At 43.6% G+C, this 16,552-nt stretch overlaps 1 protein-coding gene across 1 annotated transcript in view; it reads left to right on the forward strand.

The window, feature by feature from the left end:
• XPOT (exportin for tRNA) overlaps positions 1-16,552 on the forward strand; it is a 59,937-nt gene that overhangs the window by 3,000 nt on the left and 40,385 nt on the right. The window contains exons 2-4 of the mRNA XM_015820788.2: positions 9,922-10,049; positions 11,316-11,398; positions 14,428-14,484. Coding sequence (XP_015676274.1) covers positions 9,990-10,049; positions 11,316-11,398; positions 14,428-14,484 — 200 coding nt within the window. The 5' untranslated portion in view covers positions 9,922-9,989. The remainder of the gene's footprint in view (positions 1-9,921; positions 10,050-11,315; positions 11,399-14,427; positions 14,485-16,552) is intronic.

A 16,552-nucleotide genomic window follows, 5' to 3' on the forward strand; every position in this document is an offset into this window, starting at 1 on the left:
CACCCAAAAATGATGTCCTTATCATCATGGGGGATTGGAATGCTAAAGTAGGAAGCCAAAAGATAACCGGAATAACAGGCAAGTTTGGCCTTGGAGTACAAAATGAAGCAGGGCACAGGCTGATAGAATTTTGTCAAGAGAATACGATGGTCATAACAAACACTCTTTTCCAACAACCCAAGAGACGGCTCTACACATGGACATCACCAGACGGTCAACACAGAAATCAGATTGACTATGTGCTCTGCAGCCAAAGATGGAGAAGCTCTATACAGTCAGTAAAAACAAGACCAGGAGCTGACTGTGGCTCAGATCATGAGCTTCTCATTGCAAAATTTAGGCTTAAATTGAAGAAAGTTGGGAAAAGCACTAGGTCACTCAGGTATGAACTAAACCATATTCCTGATGAATATACAGTAGAGGTGACAAATAGATTTAAGGAATTAGATCTGATAGACAGAGTGCCTGAAGAACTATGGACGGAAGTTTGCAACATTGTACAAGAGGTAGCAACTAAAACCATCCCAAAGAAAAAGAAATGCAAGAAAGCAAAATGGCTGTCTGAGGAAGCTTTGCAAATAGCTGAGGAAAGAAGGGAAACGAAAGGCAAAGGAGAAATAGAAAGATACACCCAATTGAATGCAGAATTCCAGAGAATAGCTAGAAGAGATAAGAATATCTTCTTAAATGAACAGTGCAAAGAAATAGAAGGAAACAACAGAATAGGGAGGACCAGAGATCTCTTCAAGAAAATTGGAGATATGAAGGGAACGTTTCATGCAAAGATGGGCATGATAAAGGACCAAAATGGCAGGGACCTAACAGAGGCTGAAGAGATTAAGAAGAGGTGGCAAAACTACACAGAAGAACTATACAAGAACGAGCTTAACGTCCCAGATAACCACGATGGGGTAGTCACTGACCTCGAGCCAGACATCCTAGAATGTGAAGTGAAATGGGCCTTAGGAAATCTGAGCAACAACAAAGCTAGTGGAGGTGACAGTATTCCAGCTGAGCTATTCAAAATTTTAAAAGATGATGCAGTAAAAGTGCTACACTCAATTTGCCAGCAAATTTGGAAAACTCAACAGTGGCCACAGGATTGGAAAAGGTTAGTTTACATTCCAATTCCAAAGAAAGGCAATGCCAAAGAATGTTCAAACTATCGCACCATTGCACTCATTTCACATGCTAATAAAGTTATGCTTAAAATCTTACAAGCTAGACTCCAGCAGTATGTGGATTGAGAACTACCAGAAGTACAGGCAGGATTTCGAAGAGGCAGAGGAACTAGAGATCAAATTGCCAACATACGCTGGATCATGGAGAAAGCTAAGGAGTTCCCAAAAAACATCTACTTCTGCTTCATTGACTATGCTAAAGCCTTTGATTGTGTGGATCACAACAAATTGTGGCAAGTTCTTAAAGAGATGGGAGTACCAGACCATCTTATTTGTCTCTTGAGAAATCTATATGCGGGTCAAGAAGCAACAGTGAGAACTGGACACGGAACCACTGATTGGTTCAAAATTGGGAAAGGAGTCCNGGCCCTCTCAATTCCTGGCAAATAGATGGGGAAGAAATGGAGGTAGTACAGATTTTATTTTCCTGGGCTCCAAGATCACCTCAGATGGGGACTGCAGCCAAGAAATTAAAAGACGCTTGCTCCTGGGGAGGAAAGCTATGGCAAATCTAGACAGCATACTAAAAAGCAGAGACATCACCATGCCAACAAAAGTGCGTATAGTCAAGGCCATGGTTTTCCCAGTTGCAATGTATGGATGTGAAAGTTGGACCATAAGAAAGGCTGAGCGACAAAGAATTGAGGCCTTTGAACTATGGTGCTGGAGAAGACTCCTGCGAGTCTCCTGAACTGCAAGGCGATCAAACCGGTCAGTCCTAGAAGAGATCAGCCCTGACTGCTCTTTAGAAGGCCAGATCCTGAAGTTGAAACTCAAATACTTTGGCCACCTAATGAGAAGGAAGGACTCACTGGAGAAGGGCTTAATGCTGGGAAAGATTGAGGGCAATAGAAGAAGGGGACGTCAGAGAATGAGGTGGCCGGATGGAGTCACTGAAGCAGTAGGCGTGAACTTAAATGGACTCCAGAAGATGGTAGAGGACAGGAAGACCTGGAGGAACGTTGTCCATGGGGTCGCGATGGGTCGGACACGACTTCGCAATTAACAACAACAACTATGGACTTAGGGGAGGGGAAGCCAGATTTTGACTTGGACTATGTACGTGCCGATGTGTTGCTACTTGAATAAAGATTCTTTAAGGTAAACAATGCCTCAAAGTTCTTTGAAGAGTTTCATCTGTCAGAACTATGACATTAAGCCAAAATCTCCAACTTTCCTAACTAATTAGGGGTCCCGAGCCCCAGTCACTGTCCTTAGCCTTAAGGGATAAGCTGACGAAGATTCAGGGAAGATTTCGCCATGGAGAGGGAGAAATTGCCTGAAGCCAGCATTCTGGTGGCAGCTGCTACCCCAGGGGGGGAAGCGAAAGCCAGCGTGCCAGTAGAGAAGGAGCTTTTGCAGGCCTCCCAGCTGGGGGCGAAACCCAAGCAGCTAGGACAGCTAATCTGGTCGTCAGATTGGGTACAGCCCAGCGGAGACTCCAGATGCTTCGAACTGGCCTTGCGACCCTTAAAGGCCTCAAAGGCAGACGAGACTGGACTACCACAAAAGGATTCCTGCATATCGCACTCCCCAGACCGGGGGAGTGGCAGTCTGTTTGGAAGAAAATGGGGTCTTCTTCTTGTGTGTGGGGAATGCGTATGTATGTTTGCCTTCCAATTGGATTGGGCTGTGTACTTTGGTGCATCTCTTCCCAAGGATGGGTGTCGTTGATGGAGAACAGGCCCTCCCAGTTTCTCTCATGGGATATGTGCAAAAAAGAGTGCCTATAGTGATAATACTGTTAGTGATCCTGGGGATAGGAACAGCAGTTGGGACAGGAGTGGGTGGCTTAGCTCACTCCACGATACAGTTTCAACAGCTGTCAGAGGAGTTTCAACAGAGACTAGAACAGATCGCCCAGACTCTAGTTGAGATAGACTCCTTGGCAGCAGTGGTCCTGCAAAACCGGCATGGCCTAGACTTCCTGACAGCTGAAAAAGGTGAATTGTGTTTGTTCTTGGGAGAAGAAAGCTGTTTCTACATGAATAGATCAGGGGTTATAAGAGAAGCTGCAAAGGACCTGCAGGACAGAGCATCCCAGATTGGACAGAGATTACTAGGACAGACCAGTGGTTTTCATGGTTGCCAGAGGCAGCTTGGGTAAAACAAATGCTATTTTTCCTGTTATGTGGAATTGCAGGATTAGCCTTCATTCCATGTGTGATCCCTTTAGTCAGACAACTGGTCGCAAGGACAATAAGAGAAATAAGGATTGAAAAGGAATTGGTTGTTTTGGGAGGACCTTTGGGAAGTAGACCTTCCCAAGGTCCTTGAGGAGGGAATGAAAGGTCAGATGAAAGAATGTAGGTGCAGATGAGGCCCTGGGGATCAGAAGAAGGGTCATATGTGGAGATAGGACCCAGGTATGGTTGTGATGGACATGGGAGTGAGGAAGATGAATTCTGAGAAGAAACATTTACTGTCAACACTATGACAAATCGAACTGAAGCCATTTTCATTTTGTCTTCTTTGTCTTAGTTTAGAGATTTTAGATGAAAGAAGAGGGGTGGGGGGGATGTCTCAGTTAGCCAAAACAATTCATATGTGTGAGAATCAAGGTCAGTGCTGATAACATTTTGGTGGGCTGGAGAGCTGGGAGGAGAGCCTGTGTTTTGTAACAATTGGTGAGTGTGATTTATGACAGCAAATTGGGGTGGGAATTGCAACTGTAACTTTGTAACCAAGGGGAGGGGATTTTTAGTCTTGGGTTCACCTATGGACATGCTGATACTTTGTTTCCTAAATAAAATGTTCTCTAAGGAAGAAAGTTTTTCCTTGAAGTTCTTTTAAACGGTTTCATCTATCAAACTCGCCACGTCACGTGACGTGTCGTGATGTATCGCAACTCTTTTTACATTGCCGGCTTTGGTATGATGAAACCGGCCCATGGGCCGGCAGTTTGACACCCCTGATCTATCGGAACCATGACTTACTCTTAAACAACTTTTTCTTTAACAGCTTTTTTCCTTTCTGCTCAATGAGGACTTTGCAGATAAGCATGTTAACAGTTGACATGTTAGGGGGGCTGCAGGGGATGGGGGGGGGTGCAGGGACAATGAAGTGAGACAGATTCACAGATTTAATCACTTAGCCAGGATCCTGAACTTCATTTACAAGAAATGTTAAAACCACATAGCTGGCACAGGAAATTAGAAGCTTTGCAAGATACCCGTGACCTAAGGTGGGCAAAGGTGGCGTGACATTTAGCTATTTTGCATAGCAAGTGAGAAAGCTTTAGGAGGCTGCAATCTAGGTAACCAATCAATATTATATGTTATGCATGTATTATGGGGGGGGGAAGTGCAGAGGGGTGTATGAAAATCACCTTTGATTATAAAAACTGCTGTAAAACTGTAAACGGGGCCTTGGTAGTTTTCAAAGCCGAGGTCATTTTTATTCCTTGGTGCCAAAATAAAAGTCTGTTTTTCCATTCCTTGGGTTTGATGTGATTAATTGGCTTCGACACTAAGCTAAAACCCAATTTCGGGAAAAACAGCTAAAGCTATTCAACGCGAGAGGTTTTCTCATTCAAGGCCAACATAGTGATTGGCGATAGCTAAACATCTGGGCTACTGGTAGGGACGCAAAGCGAACAGAAAGGCTGGGGAATAGCTTGTCTTTTCTGATTTAAGCAGCAGCTCGAGAACTACGCCTCCCATCATGAATTGCGCCTAAGCAGAAAGCTTTTTTCCCAGTGTGCAACGCGCTTTCTTCCCCTGATTGGCGAACTAAAGTAAGGATCGAAAAACCTTTTTCTGGCTTCCAGATTTTCTCTGAGGCGGTTTATTGCCTGGCGAATCTCGGGTTTGGTGTCGCGGAGTATCCTGGATGCTGTAGTTCGGGGGTTGGAGCAGTTTCTTGAGCGGAACTGTGTGAAAAGAGACGGGGGTTCTGCGGAACCCCCAGAGGCGCGTTAACCGTGTTGCGTGTTTCCTGGCGGCGCGGCAACTCTGCCGCGTGTGGCCTTCCCTGGCTTCCTCTGCCCGGCCCCCTTGCGCTGTAGCGGCCTCCCAATAGTGCGAGAAGGCACAAGCCCTCCTTGATGGAATAGCTGGGAAGGTAATAAAACGGGAACGGGGGCTGTTGGAGGGCTGTGTGCGCTTTCAGGGTGGCCGTATTTGCAAACTTGGGAGGGATGGGGACTACCCAACTTTTCTTTAAATGCAGAAAGAAGAAATCGCTTGGCCCAGGAGGCCTTGTAGTGCAGTGGCGTGGCCGCCTCGTGTTCCAAGTCCCTTGATAAAGGTTGGAGGCTGTGCTCTTTGGGGATGGATCCCCTTCTCTTAGGGCCTCACTAACCTAAAGCCGCATAGATTACCTCCTATCCCTTGTCCGTGCTTCATTGCCCTTCATTTCATCCCGTGCCGCATCTGCTAAAGTATTTTCTGGCTCTTTGCTCAATTTGGTGGGCTACTAAGGTTCTGGGGTGTTATCTCCCAAAATTCTTAGCCAGCTGCCTGGATAAGTCTAAGATTAGTTATTCCAATGTATTTGAAAGATCTGCGTTTGAAGAAAAGACCCATGTAGAATAGCCCTGCATCAGTTTCCTAGTGATCAGCCCACTTTTATCACTAACCAATACCAGAAAGTATTATGATGGGGAAAATAAATTATTTGTGCATTATAATGAAAAACAGCTTTTTCTTTTACTTGGTAACGGAAATGTAGTTTCTGTCTCATATTCTTCTGTTGCTTTCTTCTTGGGTCACCTACTTTTCTTAATTGGCAATCAACTTTATTTCATGATGGGTTTATGCCCATGTTTATGCTGAATTGACATTAAAAAGCTTTGTTTGAAATGATATATCATGCAACTCTTTTTCTGATAGTTCAGCCAAATGGTGAATGGGGAATATGCAAAATAAAGATAGCAGTTCAAGAAGCAATAAATATGCTTATCTAAAAGTCACTGCAAACCATTCAAATATTAGCCAACAACCCTGCCAGTATTTACAGAAGTGCATATTCATTCACATCCTAATATCCCTCTGGTGTTGCCACAAGCATTACTTTTATTATTTACTCCTCCTGTATTCCAAAATTGAATCTTCTATGTGTGATCACTATTATCAGATTGGCTCAAAGATATTTGATGTCCCTACTGATTTTATTAATTGAGGATTTCAGATCATGCATTTCAGTAAAACAGAGGTGAGACCTAGTTACCAGCCTTAGTGGTATCTGTGCTACATGCAACATTCCTGCTAGCTGTAAAGATAATTCTGCACACAATTTGACCAAACTGTCACAAGTGGAAAGCCATTTCACCCCAAATATGGTCGTCCTGTTCCAGGGGTAGGCAACGCAAAACACCCAAAGAGCCACTTGGACCCATTTCCCACCGAAAACAAAACACTGGGAGCCGCAAAACCCATTTGATATCTAAAATGAAGATAACACTGCATATATTCGAACCTGGGCTGTCTACATGTTAGGCAGATGTATTAACCCAAACTCAAGATATATATATACATATACACATATACACATATATACATATATACATATATATATTCACTTCAATTACATTATCTAATATACACACTTGCCATTTTGAGAAGACTGTAAGTAGTGAAATGAAAAGATAATGAAATGTAGTAACAGTAACAGTAAAATCTGTTACTTATTACTTTATTTACAGTGACAATTTGCAAATTGATAAAAAGTATAATTGTGGTTTTATATTTATAATGCATCTTGCCATTGGTGATGCTCATTAGTACATAGTGAGTTCCTAAACTATAGTAAATTATAATTTGTTTAATCATTGATTTCATAATTGAATGATTCACAAATTATAAGTCATAAATAATAGTTTACAAATTATACCAGATGGATTTGCAAAAACCAAACAAACCACATTATACAATAACTAATTTGAAGTGTAGACCCAGCAATAACATGATAAATGGAACAACTATCCTAGCTGAAGTTTTTAGAAGATAGGTTGGAATTTCTTTATACATATGTATGTATACTCATACGTATGTCTCTTTTCTCTTTCTTCCTCCTATCAGCTCAGTGGCGATTGTTAATTTTCTGCTATCATTGGCAGCAGAAAAGCAGTGATCTAATTCCAACGAGCCCAATGGACCACTGGAAAGCCCACAGGCTTCCCGCAGAACAAGTGCTGTAATTTACATGGATGAGCATTGTATGCAAACCTCAGACAAGGGGCTGACTATACCATTCTCTAGCTGATTTGAGTTTATTGTTTATAATACTAAAATAGGTTGATGTTTTGTTGTGGTTGAGTTTTAGAACCCTTTTGCATTTATTTTAATACAGATAGTATTGCATTTTTAGGATTTTCTTGCCCCTACCCTTTCTTTCAGATCTGCTTGAAGCACAAAAAAATTACCTAAGGATACAACAAACCAGTAGATCACTGGTGTCAAACTCGCCATGTCACATGACGTGTTGCAATGTATTGTGACTCTTTTTGCATTGCCGGCAATGGGGTGGGCGTGGCTTCGGTATGATGAAACCGGCTCGTGGGCCAGCAGTTTGACACCCCTGCAGTAGATGGTAGGATTTTTAAAAATCCTCCTGGTAATCTGTGACACTTAGGTGAGCATTTAAATGTTCCTCCATTCTCTTTAATAGCAATAGTGACTCAGAGACCAGAGGCAAGGAGCTAAAGAAAAGCATGACAGACCCTCTCTTTGTGACCATTTAGAACCTACAGAAAACTGAGTCAGTGGAGGCAATTCAACTCTGAGAACATTTTCCAGATAGAACTCCAAGTTTTACCTGTTTCTCCATTGAATGGAGAAAGTGTGCTCATGCGTTCATTTTCTACTCAAGAGAATTTTTAGAAGGATGTTGGGTAACTGTTGAAAAATGTGTATGACAATAGTAGGAAATATGTCTTGATTAAGACCCCTAGCCTACATAAACCAAACTGTTGTGTTCTTTAATAGAGCGTATATAATTGCAGTATTTACTGCATTTGCACTTACTTGACTCATCATATAGTTATCACTCAGAGGCTATAATCTTATATTTCCATATCTGAGAACAATTATCACAGAATTCTACTGAATTATATTTCAGGACACAGGTGCCAAGAGAGTTCTGTTGTGTCACATTCATTTTAGGTCCTTAGTTTCTCAGTTTCTGAATTAACATAATTATATGTTGTTAGCAGGGTTGTCAGTTATAGTCTCTCCATCCTTTATATAGGTTGTTATACAGAATTCTCATATGCTTTTGTTTATTTGTCTTGTTATTTACCAGTATTTACCAGTTTTTAAAATAGTTTCAAACATCTTTTTGCTTTCTCCTATTTTTCATTAAAGGTGATGAATACAATTCATCTGATGTTTTATTATTAGTACCTGTGCTGAATTTTAAATTATATTATATGCCTTTTTGAAACGTTTTGGACCTAAAAGGTGACATAGGAATATGAGGAAATAAATCTCTTTCCCTGGAAAATCTGATCAAAAGTTGGTATGTCAGTCAATTGCTGCTTCCTACAGATAGTCCTCAACTTATGACGGTTCATTTAATGAAGGTTGAAGTTATGATGACCTTTGAAAAAGTGATATATACCTTTCCTCGTAGTTATAACAGATGAGCATGTGTGTGTACACATGCACACACAAAATCATATGATTGCAATTCAGGCACTTGGCTCACATTTACAATGGTTGAAGTATCTTACGGTCACATGATCGCAGTTTGCAATTTTCTCAGCAGGCTCCTGACTAGCAAAGACATTTGGGAACATGCTGTTTGTGGAACTGCACCTAATACATGATTCACTTAACGACCATGGTAAAAATGGTTGTAAAATTGGGTCTGGTAACATAATGGCTTGCTTAATGGTTGCATCACTTAACTATCCAAATTATGATCCCAATTGTCATAAATTGAGGGCTACCGGAGGCTGGAGAGATGTGTGATTAAGAAAGGATGTGTGCATGTCAGCTCTTCTGCCCTGTTACTGTTCCAAAGAATTCACAGCATCCAAAGTACCTCTCATCTTCCGAAGGTTATTCGTAAATTTCTATTACTAATGTTTTTAATAGTTAGATCACTATAATAAAATAGAAGATCTTCAGACTGCATTCATACAAATCTCATTATCAGATTAAGATTTAAAAGTTCCTTTTCTTCAGTTATAAAACATATTTGCTAGAAGGCAAAGTAGTGGCTAATTCCCTAATTCATCTATCTTCCCAGCATGTTTTCTACTTCCCAGGTTATCTTTTCTATTTTTTCTTGGTAAGTGCAGAAAGAAACCATAGGACTGTACACATTTTGTATTTTCTAATAATACCTATGGTGGCCAGATGGAATCTTAGAAATAAATATGATTCTGTTGCTTTGCTTTGCAATATGTCTGCTTTCTATTTTGTTTATTATAATTTAAAATTGTATGTTAAAAAAATAATCAGCATGCATCATGAAATGTATCTGCAAGGAGACTAGTGTTGCCTATACTTTTGCTAACAACATAGAAGAATGATATTTTTATTTTGCTTCATATCTGCTTAAAATGTTTTTTTAAATCTTGCCTAGCATTGACTGTTTCAGGTTTCCAGATGTGTTGAGCTGTAATACTTGCTTTGCCTGCCTAGTGTGGTAAAAAAGAACAGGTATACAGAAAGATTTTCTGTCATCTGATCTTTTTGTCTTTTTGTCTATAGATGAACATCTATATTGAGACTTTTAAATCTTGGCTTTAATTTAGAGTTTTGCTACCGTCTTAATTTTATTTCATCCATAGATGTTTGTATCTCTGATTGTGTATGAATGGGATAATCCTGTTAAAGAAGCTGGAGAATAGCAGCAGAAATGGATGAGCAAGCTCTTCTAGGATTAAATCCAAATGCTGACTTAGATTTCAGGCACCGAGTAAGTTTAATTATGCTTTTATCATAAACAGCATGTTAATTTCAGCTTGCTATAAATATTTATAAATATTTCTGAACTATAGCCAAGATATGGCTGTTTTTTAAAGCTATACAACATTTATCAAGATCTTTTCATCTCTAGTTCACGATTCTCCTGACCAATCCTTACCATTTCATTGCTTTGTGTAAATATTTCACCAAGTGCTTTCATAGTCCTGGTCACCTGTTTCTTAACATCTTTTATCTTGAGAGATCCTTCCTCTGTCATTCATACTTTCCTAGTTTTCACAACATTATGTTTATATTACTGCATTGTCATCACCAATCCATCTTTATCCGTTTTTCTTTTTGCTTGTTTCCTTTTGTGATCTGGGTATTCTTCTCTGTCCCTCAAAGTCCAGCCAAGACATGGGTAGTATTGGATTAAGTTAAACTGGCAGTCTATTTTTTTGAGAAGCAGATGACAGTGTCAAAAATTATAAGATATGTGTTAAAGAGAGTTTTTCCATAGACTTTTTATTTTGGATCCCTCTCTGGCTTGGAACTAGTGCCATCTCCCATATGATCCGCAGCAGACTATCTTGGAGGGGACTTGACTCTCAATAGGAAGAAATTTGCCAACTCCTGCATTAAATTAATTCTTCTCTCAGGTTTTCATCTGAATATATGAGGTCTTGAAAGACGATAGTGGTCATAGTTTTATATGTGGCCAGCAACCAATGTTCTTTCTCACCTCCCCGTGTTCTGTTAGAAATTGAAAAAGGGAGATACACTTATATTTGCCTGTCTACAAATATACCTCTGTGCTATTTGCAGGATTCTTGATCATATGAAGACCTATTCATATTTAAGGAACTGTAAACAAATCTCACAAATAACAATATGGATGATAGAGAGAATAGAGATAAGGACTTCCACTCATTTTTAAACCTTCACATGGTCAAAAATCTTGATTTTTTCTGTACTTTTTTATCATTAATATTTAATTCTATTGGGCATAAGATTTCCTTTTCCTCTTTGCTTATTCTCTTTTTTTCTCCAGTTTTCTACCAAGGTGCTATTCCGTCAGACCTCTACTTTGCTTACTTTGCCTCAGATTTCCTCTATGCCTTTAGCAACTTTGCACTGATTAAAATAACATGGCTTCTTAAATTTACTTTATTTCAAAGTTGTAGAGAATCAGAACAGCTATTTTTATTATGCCTGTTTATTAAAGGATACATAGCTACTTCTGTTGTAAATATATACATTTTAAAAATAATTTCAGGCATTGGCCTATTTTGAACAGTTGAAGTTATCTCCTGATGCTTGGCAAGTGTGTGCTGAAGCTTTAGCCCAAAGAATCTACAGGTAACAAAATTTAAGTTATTTCTTTTCTTAAGTAGAATGATAAGAGATAGTGTATTGTGTAAGTGCCATTCTCACGCACCATATAATTCATAATAGTAGCAATAAAGGAGAATATTTGTAGCTCAGGGTTGAAATAAGGGGTCCTTGGTGCTCTCTGTGCTTGTTTTCTTGCAGACATTTCATATCCAAACTAGGTAACATCATTAACACTGTTGATGTTACCTAGTTTGGGTAATGAAATGTCTGCAAGAAAACAACCAAGCTCAGAGAGCACCAAGGACCCCTTGATTCATAATAGCTAGACATCTGTGATTAGTTTATATTTTTGTAGTCATATTGAAATTGCATATGAAGTAGAAACACTTCTCTGTATATACAATAGATGCAAATATAAATTTCAAAGAGATAACCAACTCCATTACAGGTAATCCCCAGTTATGAGCGTTCATTTAACGCTCATTCAAAGTTATGTGATGAGTTCCCCCTAGTGCTTATGAGCAAGTCCCAAAGTTATGAATATTGTAGCACCATGACAGTCGTTCGCCCTTACGAGTGACCGCAATGGCTCTGCAACATTCACCCTGGTCATTCCCTCCTTCCCCACCCCCGCCCCGGGTCTCCCTAGGCACCAGGCCTTCAATACTCACCCTGCGAAGATCAAGATCTTTTGCTTTCTTGGTTGCTCCAGGCCTTCAATGTGTTCGCAGAGAATGGAGGCCTGAAGTAACGCAAGATCATGTGAGATCAGTAGGGCGAGATCTCACACTACTGATCTCGTGTGATTTCATGGTATTTTAGGCCTCTGTTCTCTGCAATAGAGAACGGAACTAAAGCTGGGGGACGCTTCTACGTGCCTCTGGAGGCTGGATTGGGGCTTTGGAGACCTTTTCCAGGCCGCTGCTGCCCGGATCTAAGGCCGGGGGAGGCTTCCGCCCCGCCCCTGTGGTCCGAACCGGGCTCCGGAAGCCTTTTCTAGGATGCTGCTGCCCGGATTTGAGGACGGGAAACACTTCTACGCACCCCGCGTGGCCCGATCCAGGCTCCAGAGGCCTTTCCCAGGCTGCTGCTGCCCAGATTTGAGGCTGGGAAACACTTCCGCGATCCCCCCCAATCCGGGCTCCAAAGGCCTTCGCCCTCCGCACCGGCCAAAGCTTTGCCTGATGTTCCAGCTGACCGGCGCAGGTCCGGGGGTCATCAGCTGACGGGCGCAGGAGTTAGGCGCCACGGCGGCCTCCCAGCCGCCTGCTTCATGCAAGCCCTTGCAACTGCTCCAGCCGAAGAAGCAGGTGGCTGGGAGGCCGTCGCGGCGCCTACCTCCTGCGCCTGTCGGCTGACAACCCCCGGACCTGCTGACCTGCGCCGGTCAGCTGGAACGTCAGACAAAGCTTTGGTCGGTGCGGAGGGCGAAGGGGAGGCCACCGCAGCGCCGAACTCCTGCGCTTGTCAACTGGGAGGTCCGGCGACGGAGCCGGCTGGCGTGGAGGGCGGTGGGGAGGTGACGGCTCGGCGGGCATGGTCCTGCCTGCCCGCGAATGTCGGGCCCACCCACGCCATCTGTAAAAGAAAAAAATCTTCCGCCCAAGCATAACTTTTAAGGATTCTAAGGATCTTTGAGAGGGAGAGAGAAATAGAGAGAGGGAGCTGAGCCGGTCCTCACGCCTCCTGGTTGCCCGGCCGCCCTCCGTGCCGCGCCGGAGCCTCCCCCCACCACCCGGCCCACCTCCTTCACCGTCGGAGGCCGCCTCGGCCCTCTGGCGCCTGGCGCAGCCCTGGAGCTGGCGGAAAGGAGCAGCTCCTTCTCGGCTCGCCGGGCTCCGGGTCTCAGAAGCGGCCAGGCGGCGGGGAAGAGGGCGAGGCGGCAGCGATGCCTGCATGTGCGGCGGAGGCCAGCCAGCCAGCCCGGGAGGGGAGAAGCGTGTGTGACGAATCAGGGAAGGGTTTGGCGGTGAAGGGCTGCGCGGCGTAGCTGGTAGGTCTGGCGACGGAGCCGGCTGGCGGAGGGCGATGGAGAGGCGGCGACTTGGCGGGCGGGGTCCTGCCTACCCACCCGCCCCATTTGTAAAAGAAAAAGTCTTCCGCCCAAGCGATAACGCCAGCAGTTCTGTGGCACGGGGGCTTGAGGCACGGAGGCACGGGACGCGGAGCGGCGCTGTGGGAGGCAGCAGGACAGGGGGGAGGGTTTACCTGCATCCTGCCAGCCGACCTCTGGAAGCCTGCCTGAATGAAGACTTTTAGGGGGTGTGGAAAGGGAGACAGACTGAGGGCTGTATTAAGACCATAAATGGCTGCTTAAGGAGAGTGGAAGGGAGGCGAATTCGGAGTGGAGCAGAAAAAACGGGGCTTCCGTAATCCTTTATTCGTGGTTCCATGGACCACAGAACGTTCCCTAAGGACTCACAAGGCGTTAACAAAAAGGAGAGAGGAGACGCGCTCTTTTTGAAAACGCCGCATTTAGACTTTACTCAGGGACCCCTCCCGACCCGGAACGAGACACGGACGCGAGAAGTGTGCGGAGGACGTCCCGTGTAAACCATTTCAACGTGCATGCAGGCTGCTGCCAAGCAGAGGGAGTAGCACAGCTAAGGAAAAGGGTAAAAAAAAATGGCGGACTGCGTTGTTTGGCGACCCCCGTGAAATGGTCATTCGACCCCAAATGGGGTCACGACCCACAGGTTGAAAACCACTGGTCTAGATTGTAGTAGTTATAGCTAAATTTTGTAACCTGTCATTAAACCAAAATGGTTTGGAGCAATGATTTCTGCTGCAAAATGTATGCAATTTTGTTATTTAAAAGGAGATTGCCTTGAACCCAGATATAACTTTAGTTCTTCAAATGAGGAGCAGAATGTAAGTGAAATCAGTAAATGAATACATATGTATATATTTGTCTATAAATTTATATTTGTGTACTTATAATTATAAACAAAGCAAAATTTTAATCAGACACTAAATTCCTATCCAAGCCATCAGATAAAACATGAAATAAATAGTTTCATCCCATATTTATTAGATTGTTTTCTCTATTTCAGTGATGATCACATCAAGTTCTTCTGCTTTCAAGTTCTGGAACATCAAATTAAATACAAGTGAGATACTTGCCTTATATTTATGAAAGGTTGAAGTAGATAATCTTTGCAGTCTTTTTCAAATCCACAATTTGTGTGTGTGTGTGTGTGTGTGTGTGTATGTATGTATATATATATCATAAAATAACCCGAATACCAGGAGAATACTAAAAACAAAACTGTTTAATTAAAAGCTGAGCCTTTCGTCAGCACTACCGACATCATCAGAGCGTGATGCAAGATTGTTGGGAGTCCTTCTTATGCTGCCAGGCGACTTTGCGCTTGGCTCCTTGACCTAGTTACCGGTCCATCCGTTCTCTCCGTCTGGTTTCTTAAAGGGCCCACGTCCTTTATTGTGTTAGTGCCCCCTGAAGTTGCTGTTTCCTTCCTCCTGGATCCAACCACTCTCCGTTTCTGCTCACCCAATCCCGCATCCGTCATCCTCTCTAGCCCCATTCTGTGGTCTGTTCAACCCTCCCTGGACTGACTGTGCTTGCATACGTTCGAGGGAGGGGGTGTATCAAGCGGATCCGGACGCCTATCAGCGCAATCCCTGGCGGCTGCATTCCTGCATATATTCTTCCACCCAGGGACGCTGTCTTCCTCCTCGGGTGTCCGTGAGTATGCTGTGCCGCTTCTAATTGTCCCCCTCCTCTTGAGACTCATCATTACTTGCTCACACATTGGGCTTTTTGATCTTCCTTCGCCGTGCTTCAGTTCTTTTGCTCTTTTTGCACACATACGGGGCCTCACGACACAACTTTCCATCGTAGGTCTCTGTTCTCCTTTCCTATTCACGTCGGTAGAATAGCCCATCTCTCCCCTCATGTTAGCGGGGATCGTGGAGCAGGTGTCCCGTGGGTTATCGTCCAACCCCCATCATTGTTCACCCCCATCGTTTCCCTTTTTTATGGGGTGAATTGAAGTATGCCTATCTGGGATACCTGGGGGGGGGAGATTTCTTGTTCCTTCTCTGTTCTTCTTATAGGCTCTTTATCCCGTGGGAAAGATTGAGTAGACAGGGAATTGCAACTGCAGGGTAAGGTGGAGAACAACGCAGGGAAGAGGAGGGGAGGGAGAGCAATGGGAAGAGGAGGGGAGGGAGAGCAATGCTGCCCCGTTTTAGGAGCAGTCACACGTTCTCGTGCAGCCGCCTTGCAGACGAACGAAGTGGCCTCAGCAGGAAGAAAAAGGGGGGAGACAGGAAATACGAGAAAGGCAGTTCAGAGAGAGGGGAGGGGGAAAGACCGAGTAGATAGGGAATTGCAACTGCAGGGTAAGGTGGAGAACAACGCAGGGGCAAGCACATGCCCCCGGGCAGTTAATGGTGACGAAGAGAAGAGGGTGACATCAATATCTGGGGATCGTGGCTGCACGTTTGCCGGGTGTGGAAAGGGAAAAGAAGGAGGAATATCGGGCAGTACGGATCGAGATAGGACACTTCATAAGGCACCCGGGGGTGGGGGAGATGGTGATGAAATCAGCGTACAACACAGACCCATTCCCAGCAGGGTAGGACGAAAGACTGGTGCAGAAATACAGAAAGGAAGAAGGAGAGAGGGGGAGGGAAAAAGCGGTGGCAAGTTGTGTGAGGATAGGAACAGCGCAGGCAAATTGGTTAATAAAACAAAAACAGTGTCAGAACGCCGATTGGCTGACGGAATCCCATGACAACATCCATGGGTCGGGTGCAAAAGTAGTTTGACCATAAATAAGCGCTCCCATTAACCTGCATAGATCCCTGATGATGCCGGCAGTGGCCGGTGAAAGCTTGGACTCTAATTTATTAAAACTTTTATAGTTTTTAATTCTTCCTGGTGTTCACTTTCTTTTATTTTTACCATATATATATAAATATATATATATATATGTAGGTCTTTGGTCATTCGTGTTTTCTCCCGTGTAGAATTGGAAGTGTCCTGGCGACGTTTCGACGAAGTCACATTCGTCATCTTCAGGCTGGTGTCTTCAGCTTCGTGCTTCTGGGAGTAGTGTGTGTGATCGCAGCTGTTTCTTCCTTTTAACTGCCAGTGGGGTTTGAGCTGATTGGGTGGGAGCTTGGCTGTGTTCTGATTGGGTGGAGGTGTGT

This window comes from Protobothrops mucrosquamatus, unplaced genomic scaffold (genome assembly GCF_001527695.2).
Source record: "Protobothrops mucrosquamatus isolate PMUCROS unplaced genomic scaffold, P.Mucros_1.0 scaffold_156, whole genome shotgun sequence".
Classification (NCBI taxonomy): Eukaryota; Metazoa; Chordata; class Lepidosauria; order Squamata; family Viperidae; genus Protobothrops; species Protobothrops mucrosquamatus.